Consider the following 16,820-nt stretch of genomic DNA (forward strand, 5'->3'; position numbering starts at 1 on the left):
CTGATTGAACATTACTGGACAGGACACACATGAACAGTTTCCAACAGTAGTCTCTGAAAGAATGACGGTGTCACACTCTGTCCCACCTCAAAAAAGCAATCGCCAAATTCAAACAGGAGTGCATGTGTTTCAGCTGTAACCACTCTCCTCCTCTCCCAGCGTTTTGAGATTCCTCCATTTTCCCATGGTAGGAGCAGGGGGTGGAAGGGGTAGGTCTGGCTGCAGGAAAACAGCACATGTTGCAGACTGGGACCTTGAAAGCTTAGCATCCAGATGGCACAGGCAAAGAGATATTTGTGTTACAGGATGATTCAAAACAGCTTTCCTGTTGTCGGTGCACAACGCACAAGAGAGTTTGGACTATTCCAAAAATTCCCGCAAGTTTTGGATATATACCAACTGAAATAAGATCTGATGAGTGCCCTGAGAAAACAGGCAGAAAACCAAGTGCTCTGTTACCAACAGCATACTATAGTAACATCCTGTGCATAGATCACTTGCAGTCTCTGTAACATCTGAATGTGGGTATTTCCATCACAATATCAACAGATAAAAAGAGACAGTCATGCCTCACTGCCATACATTACTGTTGAGGCCACCTTCATATTCACAGCTGATAAAAACTCAAGGCTTCAATTGAGATTGGACTTCCTTGAAGAACTGTAGGTATTACTAATTACATACAGAGTGATAATTTCCAGAATAGAACCTGAACATGACCATGAACATGAATCAACGAGAATGCAAAGCTGACTCATTCTATACTGTCTCACTTCTAACCCTACCTTCCCTCTCAGCCCTCAACCTCTCCTCTCACTGACAAATACTGAATTGGCTCATAATCTGGAAAGCAGCCTGAGAATCTGCCTGCATCTTTAATCATGGACTCCACACCCTTCCCTTGCCAACCAAAAATCCTGCTTCAGAACTATATTTCTTTCTGGTAGCTTTATAAATATGACACAACAGTAGTAATGTACAAGTGATGTTTGGGACTAAAATGAATCAAGTTTCAATTACATTTATTTTTTGCTACTCTTTTTTCTACTCGGAAGAGATAGTAACTTAATCATATATAGTATATGTGTACACAAGAAACCTTAAAACATTGGTAAAACGGGTCACAGAATAAAAAAGCATTTCTGCATCCTTGAACTATCATCGTTTTCCACAATATATTTTGTAAAGCAATAATATAATGTGTAAATATGTTTTCCTTTTACACTAGGAGAACTGGACAGCTGTAGAGGCCAAAGCACGTTGCCAAAAATATCAACTTCAGGTACGTGGATATTGTTACAAAAGTGAGACTTTTGTAGTTAATTGACGCAAGGATCTGATCTTTCATTTCTTGAAAGAGCCCAGGGTATCAGCTCCAACAACATGGCTGGGTAGACTGCTTCCTACTCCATGACCTCCTGGGTAAAGAAGTGCCTCCTGTTCTCAAATTTAAACGCATTCCCATATAGTTTCTATCTGTGTCCCCGTTTGTGTTTCTTGGTCAATTCTGAAGAAGTTTTCGCTACTCCGACTTTGTCAATAACCTCTTTTTGAACACTTGTTTCAATACTTGTCCTCATAATCTTCTGTTTTCAAGACTAAAAAGATCTTGGTTCTTCAGTTTGTCAGTGTAGGGAATTCAATTTAGTTACAATGTTTCTGGTTGGATCTTCTAAGGGCACTTTCCAGAGACACAATATGGTATCTATAATGTGGTGAGCAAAACTGTTAACCAGTTGGAACACAAAATTGTTTTCTAAATGAAGCCTTACCACACATTGAACAGTTTTAACATAACATCCTTCATTCTAAATTCTATTCTTTAAACTAAATTTCCTGAAATTTTGTCTTTTTAATTGCTTCCTCGCATCGCCTAGTAGAAGTAAATGATAGGTTCAAATAAACACCTAAATCTTTTTAATTAAAGCAATTTATAATAGTTTGGGTAACTTAAGCAGCACGCTTGTTTAGTTATGCAATACTGAACCTTTTGTTCACAGTGTCGTGAAGGTGACTATTTGATCATGTTTTTTAATTGCTCATAACCATTCATGTCTCAATCTGTTGCATCCTTTCCCTGCCTTCGTAAGTAATAAAATGTAAAATACAGCTGCTCCTACATCCATCCCTTTTCTCACTGCTTTCTCCAACACAGGGTTCCAGCAAGCAATGGGCGCAAGGCAGGATACATTCTGGACAGGCAGCCAGCCCATCGCAGGGGGCACACAGACACAAACATGCACACACTCACACCAACACCGCCAGAAGCCACTTAACCTACCAGTATGTCTTTGGAATGTGGGAGGAAACCCACACAAACACAGTGAGTACAACACTGAAATTTACAATGTGGTCTCACACTGCCCTTTGCATTGTATGAATTAATTAAGATTTTTTGCTATGTCCGCTACAGCTATATAGTGATATCTCTATATCTTGCACTGTATTTTTGCTTCAATATAAATGTGATCATTTTAGGTTTGTCGGTAATTTAGGCCACTGCTTCATATTACACTGCATATGATTTATAACTGCCCCTAATTTCATGAGTCACTAACAATTCATATTTTTATTGTTCAATTTAAACTTGGGGAGAACATACAAACCCCATGCAGATATCACCCCTAGAATTGAACCCAAGGCCCCTGAATTGCAAGGCAGTAATGCTAACCACTGCGCCACTATGCTGCCCTGCTGCTCATTTTTAAGCGCTTTTATAGTTTGGCTTCTGACTACATCAGCAGACTCTCTGCCCACATATTGTTCGTACTTTTTGAGCTTCGGCCATCTTCCAGATTCTAAAACTGGGCCTTAGGGAAATTCTGTTTCTCCAGTGCTGTGAAATGATCTCTCACCCCATATGTGTTCTTGGAAGTTAGTCAACACTTTCAAATCCTGTCTTAAAATGTTTTATACAATAGCTTTTAATTCTGTGCAATCCACTGCTTCAAATTGCATTTTCATATTTTTCCAAAGTGTTTCCTTTTCCTTTCATTTTATTGCTGAAGTTGAAATTATGTGGCACTTTTTTAAATATTAGGTAATTAATGAATCCAGGGATCATAGAAAACCATTTATGATATTGTTCTCTCCATCCTCCCTGTACTCTGTGTTTTTAAACTTGCTAACAATACTGTACAGTAGATGCACTTAAAGATGGCACCTACAAAGCACTTACTGTACATGTAGGCCTCTATAGACAGTCTGTCAGGAAACAGAAACTATTCAAGATCTGTCTATCCTGCCTTGTTTCTGTCATGATGTCTCACATAATAAAATAAAACTACTGTGGTGGAAACAGCCTAATCACTCAACTATTACTAAAAGTAGCTGGTGTAAAGCAATGATTCATATATAAACCTTGACTTCAATTCTCCTAGGTGACTTAAAAATGTCTTAGCACCACTCCTGTGTCGGGAGTCCAAGAATTAATATATTTAAAAATGAACAGACTACTTCTGGGTATTGTCTATCAAACTGTAGTCACATTAATCAGATTTCCAGTCACTTGTGAATTTCCTGCTTTTCAAAGTAGCACAGGTCAGTTTCTGTAAATAGAATCAGGCCAAATTAGGCAAAAGGACAAATCTCTAAATGTTGTATGGGTTATGTTGTATAGTGAATGATTTTCAGATCTGCTATTGTAAACTCAATTGTATTAATACACAGCCTGCAAATACCCTGTCTGCTCATATGACTCATGTGACTCATATAAATCACTTGATGTCATTAATTCCATAGAATCCCCTGGAAAACCACATATACAACAGTTAATGTTCCTGTTAATACAATAAAAATAAAAAAGTCATGCCAAGATTATAAAAAAGGATATTTATTAATTAATCAGGTATAAAAATCGAAATTTAATTCCCAGGTAAGGAAAGCAAATTCAATGAGGAGTTATATTTTTATTTCAAAATGCCAGAATATGCCATAGTTGGCCAATATAGAATAAGCAGAGGTTAATTTAATGCTGAAAAGTAAAAAAGAACAGCACAAAATACTGTTACAAGAAAATATTCATGACAGTTTGGCTGCTTTTACTTAATGCAGCAGAAAAAAACAAAATAATAAGCAGAGGGGTCTGTGCGTTTCTTTTTTGTGATATATACATTAGAGCATGAAATGTCAAGAATGTGATTTATACAACATGTCATTTACCACAAGCCTTCTGTCACATTCAGTTATTGATTTAAACAAGTATGATTTTAAAGACTGGATGTGCTTATGAGTAAGTACTGCTCAGGGAATTTTACCTGGTTGTGTTTACGTACAGTAATTGTGGTTTTAATAGTAAATATATCCAGCTGTGTGCTTTTCAAGACATATATTTTAGCCTTCAACTGTGAAGGCCAGGGCCAAGTTAACATGTGGAGAAAGTCTATTACCGTTAATATCTAATAGCTTTATTTCAAAATGTAAGTGATACCAGAGACATTGTTCCGCTAATGATAGCTAAATTAAAGGTTTTAGTTTTGTCTCTGAAAGCTCAATGTCTGCTTGTGCCTTCGAGATCAGAATGAAACAGGCTGTCCATTCTAACCTGAAGATGCACGCTTGCTGACATTACTACCTGAACACCAGAGAAATTGGCCAGGTACCGGCTGCAGATGGAACTGATCCTTGAAAGAAGGCAAAGTCAGCTCTCAGGGCAGATCCAGCCAGCGTGGCTGCCCGCCTTGTAGGATTACAGACTGGAAGTTTAAAAACTTGCCACTGATCCGGTGCTCGACAAAAACAACAGGGTGCAGATAGTCTGAATCCTGCCTGAAAGATTCCCCATCTCTCCCGAACCTGCTTTGCCTGAGTGTCTTTCTGACACACAGGTTAGTAATGCTAAGAGCAGTACCCAGGTCAAAAGAAAGCTCAATGACAGAGCTCCGGATCAGTGGCAGAGCACTGATTATATATATCCTCCATATATATAATGCATATACTGTACAGTATATAATGGAGGAATGTGGTTGAGATAGACGGCCCAAGCAAGTCTGAACAGCCACAAGAGATGTTTGATCTCTGGTTACCTGGGCATAACAAATAAGAGTTTAACCTTTTGCAATTAACAATAACCCAATTGAAATACATGGGCAAAAATGACAACATTTTATAAGAACATGCAAAATACTTTCATCAACTGGTACTTTTAAATATTATTATGTATATAAAATTGTCATAAATAACGCAAGTAGAACCCACTATTCCAAGATATTGGCATACTTCACCAAATCCATTTTAGCTGTGCAAAAATATACTCACATGAGCAAATACAGCAGCATACACAGAATTTACAGTGGTAGTGAGAAATACAAAATTGGTTTTGTGCTCAGGTGTTGTGTATACACTCATTCAAAGAAAGCAACATTCCAGATTCAAACTCTATCATAATTTTTGGATTTAAAAATGGAAAAGTTTGGTTTGTTAGGGTACTGAGAGATGTCAGCATTTATGTCACAGTTCCATAATTCTTGACAAAGCCCGAAGAATATACACTTTAAACTTTTTAACGCAATGCAGATTTCCAAGGGCATTTTTATGTTCTATGACTTCGAAAATATTTTTTTCATACAGCATAGTTGGAAAAGAACACATCATTCTCTGACAAACAATGTGCCTGAGCTTGTTGGACAAACATCACAAAAAAACCCAGGCCAGCAGACTAGCATCAAGAGGGCTGTCAACCACATAAAATCTAACAAGTCTGTGTAATGGCCCAGTTTCCTGTCCCAACAGCAGTAGTGCTGTTCAGAGCTCAGTGTGCGGGTGTGGAGCTGTACTACCTGACTGGGGTGGGGAAGGTCCCACTTCGCCCTCCAAATCTTTCTCCTCCACCTCTTGAAACATGTCCTTTGATTTGGGGGTCCTCTGAGTTGCAAAACCTGGCACCTCCTTGTCCATGATCGCCAGAAAGTCATAGAAGGGCACAGGGGGGGCCCACTTCTCATCTGCTATGACCCCTGTAGAATAGAAATGAAGACATTTCAAATACTTTTTCCTTACCCATGGTTAGCACCACAAAGGTTTTGCATATCAACACTATAAGAATAACAACAATTCCTTTCATTTATATAGCACTTTTCTGGACACTCCACTCAAAGCACTTTACAGGTAATGGGGACTCCCCTCCACCACCACCAATATGTAGCCCCACCTGGATGATGCGACGACAGCCATAGTGCGCACATAGATAGCTCACCACACATCAACTATCAGTGGGGAGGAGAACAGAGTGATTGAAGTCAATTCATAGATGGGGATTATTAGGAGGGCATGATTGGTAATGGCCAATGGGAAATTTGGCCAGGACATCGGGGTTACACCTTTTCTCTTTTTGAAAGACAACCTGGGGTTTTTAAAGACTACAGAGAGTCAAGACCTTGGTTTTATGTGTCATCCAAAGGAGGGCGCCTTTTTACAGTATAGTGTCCCTGTCACTATACGGGGGCATTAAGACCCACACAGACCGCAGGGTGAGTGCCCCCTACTTGCCCCTCTAACACCTCTTCCAGTAGTAACCTTAGTTTTTCCCAGGAGTTCTCCCATTCAGGTGCTGACCAGACTCACACCTGCTTAGATTTAGTGGGTTGCCTGTTGTGAGTTGCTGGGTAATATGCCTGCTGGTCCTTCTTCTTTCCCTCAATGAATGCCCTTGTTGTCAAACTTAGCCATGAGCACTGGGGTATGCTGGAGGCTGTCCAGCATGCAGTGTGCTGGGGATTGTCTGAGTGACAATTTATACACAAAATCTTCAACATCTGGGTTAAAGCAGAGCCTAACAGCAACATTGTAACATTTCACAATTGAAAGAAAACAGAAAATGGGTGAAATTCTAAGGTGTTTAAGGCTAATGAGCGCTTTGAGAAGCCACCTTTAAAGGCACTATATAAAATAAAGTTTTTTATTATTATTATTATTACTAATGAAACGGTAGATAGAAGAACATATCCAAATAAGGTTCAGTACACAAATATACTTCTGCTTTTTACATCTGACCTCTGTGGACTACACTTTTGGGTAGTATTAACCACTGTACTAAATGTCAAAGGAGAATCGTCAAACCACGAATTTCTCAAGCAGTACCTGTGGGTCGTCCTATCATCAGATATTCAAAACATGTACAAAGTATCACGAAAAAGAAAAACACATTCATTCCTGAACTAACATTCATAGAGACAACCAGACTTCTCCAAGGTGAATGAGAATCCTTAAGTAAGATAAAAGAAGCAACTTTGATAATATATGGCGTGCTGAAAGACTTCCATTTACTGAACTTAAAAAGGAAACAGTCTTCCAAAAAATCCCCAAATCAATAGCAGGCAGCACACTTCTGACATTTCATCTCAAGGAAACTGAAACAAGCCCAGTGAATCCAGAGCATGCTGTAAATGCGATAAGAAAATTACAAATGAGAAGAGCCAGGGTATCACATTCAGACAGACTGTTCCAGACATCTACTGCCCTTTGTGTGAAAGGGCCTGTTCTGAGTTTTAAATGCACTTCCTCATACTTTTCTCTGGTTTATGTTTCATTTTCCATTCGATCAAGTCTATAGGGTAGTCTTTGAGGATTCTTAATAGTTTATTAAGTCTCTTGTCTTAAAGATTACAAAGGTTCAGAAGTACAGTAGCTACTTCAAACAAATTTCCTTTTCTTTGTATTTCTGATAACATCTTGTTACACTCTGCTCTTGTCTATATTAACTGCCATCTGCCATGTGTTTGCCTAATTCCATAACTCATAATTACACACAGTTTTTCTAGGGTTTAATTACAAGATTTAAATTGAGACAAAAATCCATGAACCACAGAGAACAGATGACAGGTGATTTAAAACTTTTTCTCCATTAGAGCCCATACACAACAATCATCGTTATGACCTCATCCAGAGTGGATAGAAAACCTGCAGATTTCAGAAATGTACAGTGATGTTTTTTAGCAGTATATTAGAAAATATTTGAAGCTTAAATGAAACTAACAACATCTGCAGTCACCATATTGTCAATTTCTCCTTTTGCAAAAAACAGAGATTGAGGTATACTATTAAATAACAATGGGGTTAAGCTGAAAAGTTATTAACAACAAAGTTATATATAAAATATACATATATAGTCATACACTTTGTAATAAACATAGTATTTTGTCAACAGTGTTAAAAGTGGCTATACTTTTTCAAAGGCTGAGAATTTCCTGTGCTTCAGAATCCAAGTAGTAGAAGCTGCAATCAAAGCACTAATAACAGTAAACAGGGTAAAGGCATTGGCACATACAAGGAGGCAATAGGTTGCTTCCGTGTTCTTACTGGTTCCAGAGGTAATCATGGGAACTTGCTTACAAAAGTTCCTGACATCTGGACCCACAGTTTGCCAAAAACAAAACTGGAGACACAGACAGATTTAGTACTGGTAATTTAAAAAATCAGCCAATGCAGCTCCATTTCAAAATAACAACGATGGGAGACCTAGAATAAATGTGATTCTGTAGAAAATATTGTCTTAACTGGATAAAAGTATTTGTTTTGTCCTCTAAAGAAAACGTTTTTTTTAGTGAATAATGAATCATGTTCTCACAAGCAACACAACAGTATTATTCAGACACGGCTTTACTTTCAGTCATTCCAAAGAGGGAGGAAAAAAACGTATTTAACCTTCTTTTTAAGAGGAATTGAGGATCACAACCAGAGTAAAAGGCTGCTAAGCCAATATGAAAAAGACAATTGAAAAGGGTTGAGATTGAATGTGTACTATCAGCAGAACAAAATGGATACTGAAGTAAATTAAGAAGATGAAACAGGCTAATGATTAGAGAATATGCTGGAAGAAATAAAAAAGTGACTCCATCATCCATTTCCATATAAACGTTGCGTCAGAAAAACAAAACTGAAAAACCCCTGGGGCCCCAAAGAATGGCAGGGAGAATTGGCATTGAGTTCTTTTCTTGTTTAGAACACAATGAGGGCTGCCATTTGTATAGGAAGCACATGGCAGACGCATCCTCCCTTTAAAGGGAAGGTTTAAATCAGCTAGGGCTGGGAACCATTTTTGCATAAATACTCAGAAAAAATATGTGGGTCTTTGAGAAACTGATACAATCAAGTACTTTAAGACAAAACCAAGGAAACGACTTGGCATTAAACTTATTAAATGTGTATACTTTGATGTAAAACTAAATAAAAAATGTGAAACTGCATTTAAACTAGAAGCAGGCAAATGGACTCAACAGAAGATCAGTCCATTCATACTGGTCCAGACCTAAAATTCAGTGAACGAGAAAATTAAGGTTGAAAGAAGAATGTAAAGTTGTACAGAATCTAACATAACGCCAGGAAATACAGCCACGGGAAAATTGATTTTTAAACACAAAAAGATCTTTTTAATTATTTCCTGTCATGTTTTAATGACAAAAACACTTAAAAAGAACTCTACAGTTCCCCTTTTCCTTTTTTGGGCAGTTTGCCTACAGCAAAACAGTTGGGGTTCATTAAAGGAAAACAAAACCTTGAATTTAATTACATCAAGGAAATGAGAAACAGCATTTGACACTATTTGGTACAAAACCAACAAGGTAAGAAGAGCTCTTGTATAAACCAGGCATTAATAATGGTAAAAAAAAAAAATTAACTATATCATGATTGCATATATGTTTTTCTTCACAAATTTCTTAATGCACTTGGTTGAAAACTGTGCAGCTGATAAACCCAAAACAATTTCACCAGGTTCCAACCAGCAAATTATTAGTTTAATTAAGAGTTTGTTAAGCCCGTCACTCCTGAGGACAGGAGCAGGGGGCTTTTTTCAGGGTACTCCAGGAGCTGGTCGAACATCACAGTAAGTGGGGAAAGAGGTATGCGCGCTAACTGGAGAGGCTGCTGGGATGCTGTCGAGCAGCGCTCTTCCAGTCTGTGGTCATGCAGGAGGGGGTCAAAGCCGGAAAAGTCAAGCAAAATACTGTCCAAAGCACCAAGGGGAATTCAAGAGATTATACGGGGTACGCCAGGCATAAGTTAGAGCCAGAGCCCTAACAGAGCTCTGAGCACAGTATGACCTGACCTTAAGTTGGCTGCCCACCTGACGGTGAAGTGAAGGAAACAGATGCACAGGTGACCAGGCTTTCTGGCGTCGGTGGCTACCGACACTGAAAGGAGAGTGGAGGTTTGGCCAGTTACGATGGTAACCTGTGCCCACTCCACAGTGATGGAAGAAAGAGATTTCAATTAAGAAACTTTAAGAAACAATTAGAAAAAAATGCTAGAATGTTCTACAACACTGTCTTTTTTTAAGGCTTCCAGCCAGAAAGCAGATAGAGACTGTTAACAGTTTTTTTCCCATCTGTTACGACATAGCAAGCAAGTGGAGAAAGCCTGAAGGCTCAGAAAAAGACAGTGAGACGGAGACAGCTGGGGACAGCCAAAGCAGATCGAATTGTGAAGGCAGGCGGAGATTGGATGGACTGATCTGAGACTGTAGGTGAGGGCAGCTATCAGGGCTGATCAGGACAGAGAGGCTGGACCGCTGCGCAGGGTTGTAAGGTGGTGAGGTTCATTGCTACTGGTCCAGTGCTTGGCTGGACTGACAGGGCGCTGACAGACAGAGTAGGTTAAAGACAGAGAAATACTCGGGCTGACTTCGGGCTGATTGTCCTTCAGAGAACTGGGCTCATTGTGCTGTGAGCACTACCAAGGTTAAAAGGTAGCTCAATGACAGAGCACCAGATCAATGGTAGAGTACGGTTTAATTTTTATGAGCTGATGGAATAAGCGCCCATTATTTGGAGGCTGCACAGCCCTGGGAGGTGTTTGACCCCTCTTGCGAATATGTTCAGTTTCCGTGGAGACTGAGGGTTGTGAGCTCTGACTTGCCCAGGTGTAACACTTTCAGAATGTATGCAGTCAATCATTAAACTCATTAAAGTCATTAAGCTCCAGTGGAGGCAGCTCACATCCTAGGGACACCACAATTCACTTGTGAAAACAGGAGCACTTGTTTATCAAATAAAGCAAAATATGTATCAAAACAGCCAAACCTTAACATGTTTTTGCCTGAAAGCATGTTTTCACCCCCACAATATAATTCAAACAAGTAAAAATGACTTCCCTGCACAAACCAAGATGCTTGTTTGACCTACAACTTCTACTTCCTTACCACCTTTGATTGAAATTATGCAGATGATAAGATCCAAACTCTGCAGACATCATCCTTTGGAACAAACGGATTCAGATTTTTAAAATTAATTTTCTGAATCAACCAAGATGGCTACCTCAATGTTTTTCTTAAATTCCAAAGAGTATCCTCTGAAAAACATGTTATGTGAACAATCACAGTCTTGGAAGACATCAAATGTTGACAAAGGACATTGAACTTCGTCTTACATAAACCAATAACTCACCTACTTTTTCTTCTGTGATTGAAATTTCAAAAACTCCGTTCTTGTGTAAAATAAGATGGCTAAAGTAGCAAACTTTCCAGAACACTTATTTTTACAATATTCACTGACAACGGTACAGACTTCGAATCTGTGTAACTGTAACTGTTTAAGTTATCATTACTGAACTTAAAATGTGTCTCTTAACTAACCAATTCTATGATCAACTGAAATTGACACAAAATGCTATTATGAGTAATATGCATTTATTTATAATCTGATATCATTATTTATAATCTCTGATTGTTCTTTATATTCTAACTATATATTTGAACTATACACCCAGGTTTAAAACTGTAAAACATAAGTGCTTGTGTTCCCTCTCGTGGCACAAGGGTGATACTACATACAGAAATTTTGTACTTGGATGCCAACACAGATGTTTGGCTGACATATAATGATAAACATGGAGTATTATGGACAAAATGTTGCACTACAGCAAAAACATGCAGATGATTAACACTACGTGCACCTTACTTGTTAATAAGGCATAATCAGTGTTTGCACAATAAATACTGTAAGTTTTCTTCTATAAGATCTGCCTAAAATAATCTAAAACATTTTCAAATAAAACAGGACTAGTTGAGGAAATGAATCATGACAACGTCATCTCAAATAAATTAAAAAAAACAATTGTAAGACAACTTTAATTCGACTATATCTTGAAGTTCCCTCTCAATACATCAAAGTTAACATGAAAGTTTGAAAGAGGAACTCTTGTTATGTTAGGCTCTGCATGCAGACACCTTTGATCACAATCTGAGCTTGATTTCCAAGATAAAAAAAGTCAATTTATAGCTGCAGAAACTGTTTAAGAGGTTTCTCCATTACAGTGAGCGTGACTGGCGAACTCATGCACCAGAAAATTGGTGCAACTGACGTGTGCTTTAACTCTTGTAAAAAAAAAACACGGCAAGGCTCATCTTCAGAGCAAAACCCACATACCCCAGAGAAAGGAAGCTATCTTTGACTGGCATCTGACGAGTCCTTTCCATCCCCTTATCTTGTCATAAGAATCTACAGCTGTGAGGCCTGACACTACTGTACAAATCTCACAGTTTCCAGGAACGAGCAGTGCAGTAGCTGCTTAGACGTTCGTTCGGTTTCCTTGTCGGCCAAGCAGAACACACATACACCTCAAAAAGTCAACAGCAGGGTGGTTGGCATTAGCCTGCTGACTCAACAGTCCTTTTAAGTTCTGCTTACTCAAGTTCTGAATGATGAACATGGGGGTGTATCTTGCAGAAATGGTCTTTTAAGTACAAATGTCATTAACCGCTAAAATAACAGGGGTGAACTTTATTTCACAGTATCACTTCTGATCCCACCAGCAGGCTCCGGAGTCACTGAGTCTGCGCAAAGTGACTCAGTTTCAGATCATCTGGTCTTTTCTGCTCAAAAAAAGCACAGGAGCTAACTCCTGCAGGTTCAAGTTCTGGGTGTGATCGTCTTCACCTCAATTCTAAACTACGAACTAAAATGTCATAATCCACTTTTTTCTAAATACCGGCTCTGAAACATGGAAGAATTAATACTGATGTTGATGTTTTTCCTTGAAAGCTGATCTGAAAAAATACAATTTTACAAGACTGAAAAAGAGAGACACAAACAGCCTGAAGAAAAAGAATGGCTTATTCAGCTAAATCAATTCCATTGCATTAAAGTCCACATTAACAACTAAAACCTGGTTTTATCTATCCCACAAAAACAATTAAGAAAATAGTGGCACTTAAGAACAGGAGACGACTTCCTATTGTGGGATAATTATTCTGAAACCAAGCTAGGGAAAATGAAGAGATCTGATGACTTCTAAGTAATTAGATGTGCCACATCACATTTGCTTTTTAAAAATGATATATGCTTTCCTTGTTTAGTAAAAACCTGGCTTTCAAATTCTGTAAATGAAATATTTAATATAATAAATTTAAGGTGGAGAATATAGATCACATCTTAGAAGTTTCAGACGTTTTGCTGACGCTGAACTGACTATAACAGCTACCATGTATTTGGGAAAAGGAACATATTAGGAGTCTGCAGAGAACTGGTGTCCATATGTTCACACAATCCAGCTCAACGTGATCAACTGTGTGGGTTCTTTAATGGGCTCTTTTGTCCTCATGATTGCCTTTTGTGGAAAAAAAATAGATGGGGCTACAAAAACAGATTATTCTGAATTCTTTAAAGGTTTTACTAAATTTTACTAATGTCAAAATAAAAGACAATAAAAAAATGTTATCACCATTGAAAAGATTACTGTGAATGCCGTTTCGTAGTTACAGGAGCTAAATAAATTAGCTACACTGCTTTAGAATATTGATTGAAGAGGTCCTACTCTCTGTTAGACTGAATAATGCATGGAGCTGGTTATAAATGGTGTTGAGTGACCTGTAATGTTTATTCGATGTAAGGGTAACGGGTTAAAGCATGCTCTCATTGCATTTGAGAAATCTGCATCAATATTTATCACTTATAGTAATTAGAAAAAAAAACAAATGCAACCTAATTAGAAAAAACCTAATGCACGTCTTACATTTTAGAAAGGTTTTTACAACAGAGTTGTTACACTTCCAAAATGCATTAAGTCTGAGGAGCATCTTTAACATCTCATTTACAGAAATAAGCACAGCACGCTAGGGACAGAGATGAAGCCACTTTTGTATAGAATTCCTGTAATTGTTAGTACAGTTTACAGTAAAGGATTAGAGCAAACTGCACAAAGTCCCTGTTTAGGAATGTCTGATATGGAAATTAATAACTTCAGAAAATGGTCAGGCTGAAGAAAAATGAAACGCTGTCTCATTTTTGTTGATAGGTTATAAACAGGAACGGTAGTCAGTATCTATTCTAACAATAGTCAGCAATTAAAATACAGATGTTTTCCGATTGCTGTGCAAATGCTGGAGCTCTGTTTGGACTGGTAAACTTCAGTTACAGGAACATCACATTTATCAGCATTGATCCAACCGTAAAACACATTTCTCAGCAATACAAAATACATCATTACATACCACTTGTTATGTCTGTGGTTTACAAGGAACAAATATTTAAACACAGTTTACATGTTTACTTTCTTTCTGGTCAGAAAAAAACATGCAAATCACCTAAATGTAATTTTTCTCAAGGTCAACTATAATGTAATAAAAAAAAAACAAGCACATTTTCCTAAGCTGTGATGAACCTGAGTAATACTTTTGTAATACTCATAACTTTTTGTTTATTATCATGCTCATAATAATTCTATTCCATTACATTTCAAGGCCTTATTCAGAATGCTTTCACTTGTACATGTGCATGTCTAACTTTTATCAGGAATCCTGATGTTGGTGTTTAGTAGACTTTTGCTTATGATTAGTTAACTGTCATTTAATATAATGCTGATAATTATTAACTGTTAAAAAGAATTACAAAGATGAATATAGACTACCTTATTTTTATTCTGGCAAAGATTCTTCATGTACAGTACGATTAATGGAAACTCATTATGGTGTAAGAATTGGTGTGAATTTGTAACTCTGGAATGAACATCCCTTTCATTATTACTTTAAATGGGTAATTAATTCAGTTGATTACAGATTCCCAGTCCTGATCCTTGATGGCCACTGTATCAGGAGCCTTTAATTCCAACTCAGCTCTTAACTGCCCAGTTATACTAATAGCTTAATTTGAGCACTTTCATACCTCTTCTCCATTTTCAAGTGCTGGTAATAAAGATATATACCTAAAAACATGCTAAACCCAAGCCTTAATTCAGTGTACACACTTATACAAAAGTTAAAAAGAGGTAAGTATAGTGATGCACAGTGAAGGCTTAGTAAGACATCCAGAGGTCTAATAAGGCACAATTTGGAAACCTTGGGAAACAATGACAAAGCAAAGTACAGGCACTTGTACAAGCCTGGCAAATCCAAGGGGAAATTTAAAAAACATTATAAGCTTACATGTACTGTGGGATACTCTGATGAAGGGAAAGCACACAGATGTTTATAATGACAGCAACATTCTGAACATTGCTCCCCTCTGTGTTTTGCTGGAAACTGAAGAGTATACATGGATTGCTGCTTGTTAGCAGGCTTGAAAACTCTCCCTGGATCTGTTTGCTGTGATTCGAATATTGTTCCGTGGCAGGGAAGAGAGAAGGAGAAAGGGAGCCCAGAAGGGAATGAGAAGGACTGGGGTTGGGGGTCTGTGGACAGTATGATGAGACAGAATGGGCCCAAACTGTCCACCTTTCATTAGCGTGGTGAGTGATTTAATTGGAAGGCTCAACATACTGGACCAGTGCTCTTAACATGTCTGTAAATGATTAAAAGGCATCTTTCATGTTGGGCCAAGAGATAGATTCAGTGTAAACTACTGCTTCTGGGTTAAGTGCTTAAACTAAAACATTTTTAAAGCCAAAGTAGTTGCTTGTTTTTCACAAGAAGTGTAGTGTAGAAATCTTTAGATGTGCTCGTCCAATACCAATTGTGTTCAGCCAACGAACCAATTATAGAACTTTTACATCTCTCAGTTCAAGCATGCCACAGTACAGAAACTAAACAGGAAGGGATATTAGATTTAATTACAAACTGGAGCTCAAAACAAAAGTTCAGGAGGAAGTCAAAGCCTAATCTCACCTCCACCTACCTACATATAAAAATCACACTTCGTTTTCACATCTCCTCCTCCGCTTCATCTTCACCCGTGCAGCTGCTTTTTGGCTCATCCCCTAATGAAGGGGGGGGGTTGCTTCTCAGGAAATTGCTTTCTGTTCGCTGCCACAGCAGATAAACAAAACAGGGGAGGACTGCACACTGTCATGAGCTGACCAGGCCTGTCTCATCCAGGCCCCGCAGCACACAAAGCTGTTACACTGGCTTCTTCTAAATCCTTGGATTAATTAGTTACGGAAACACCAAATGAGTTAGATGGACTAAATGCCCCCCTCTAGTTAACAGCTGTTCTTGTTCTCATGTAGATTATTACAAGAATAATACAATTCTGTGATCAGGGTATCTGTGATCACCATAGCTCTTGAATCAAAGGACTCCAACACCGCCAAATGGCAAAGAGATGTATCTCACAGGGCCAGCAAGATCATGTGGACTGTTTAAAGTTTACTTTCTCCATTATTCTTGGGTTATCAAAGCTAGGCAATCTCTACATTGTTTTTTACAAATTTATAAAAGGTTTATTTAATTCACTTCAAGTTCTTTTGTCTCATCATCCACTCAATCTAATCCAGATCATGACTGAAATCACCCACGTAAGCACTTTGGGATCCAGGTACAAGTTATTGTACCAACTTCCAGAGATACATAAACTTGTTTCTGCGGCCAGAGTAAGTCTGTAAATTAAAGCTTTCTACTTCTCCGCAAATAAACCTCATGTTTTGTTTTCGTTCCATTTTACATACAACCAATTTCT

General features: G+C 38.1%; 1 protein-coding gene across 1 annotated transcript in view; it reads right to left on the minus strand.

Annotated features, from left to right (window-relative positions):
* Window positions 1-3,816: 3,816 nt before the first annotated feature.
* Window positions 3,817-16,820, minus strand: part of txndc16 (thioredoxin domain containing 16) — a 65,575-nt gene continuing 52,571 nt past the window's right edge. The window contains exon 20 of the mRNA XM_006632488.3: window positions 3,817-5,954. Within this exon, the coding sequence (XP_006632551.3) occupies window positions 5,743-5,954 (212 nt within the window). The 3' untranslated portion in view covers window positions 3,817-5,742. The remainder of the gene's footprint in view (window positions 5,955-16,820) is intronic.

This window comes from Lepisosteus oculatus, chromosome 8 (genome assembly GCF_040954835.1).
Source record: "Lepisosteus oculatus isolate fLepOcu1 chromosome 8, fLepOcu1.hap2, whole genome shotgun sequence".
Classification (NCBI taxonomy): domain Eukaryota; kingdom Metazoa; phylum Chordata; class Actinopteri; order Semionotiformes; family Lepisosteidae; genus Lepisosteus; species Lepisosteus oculatus.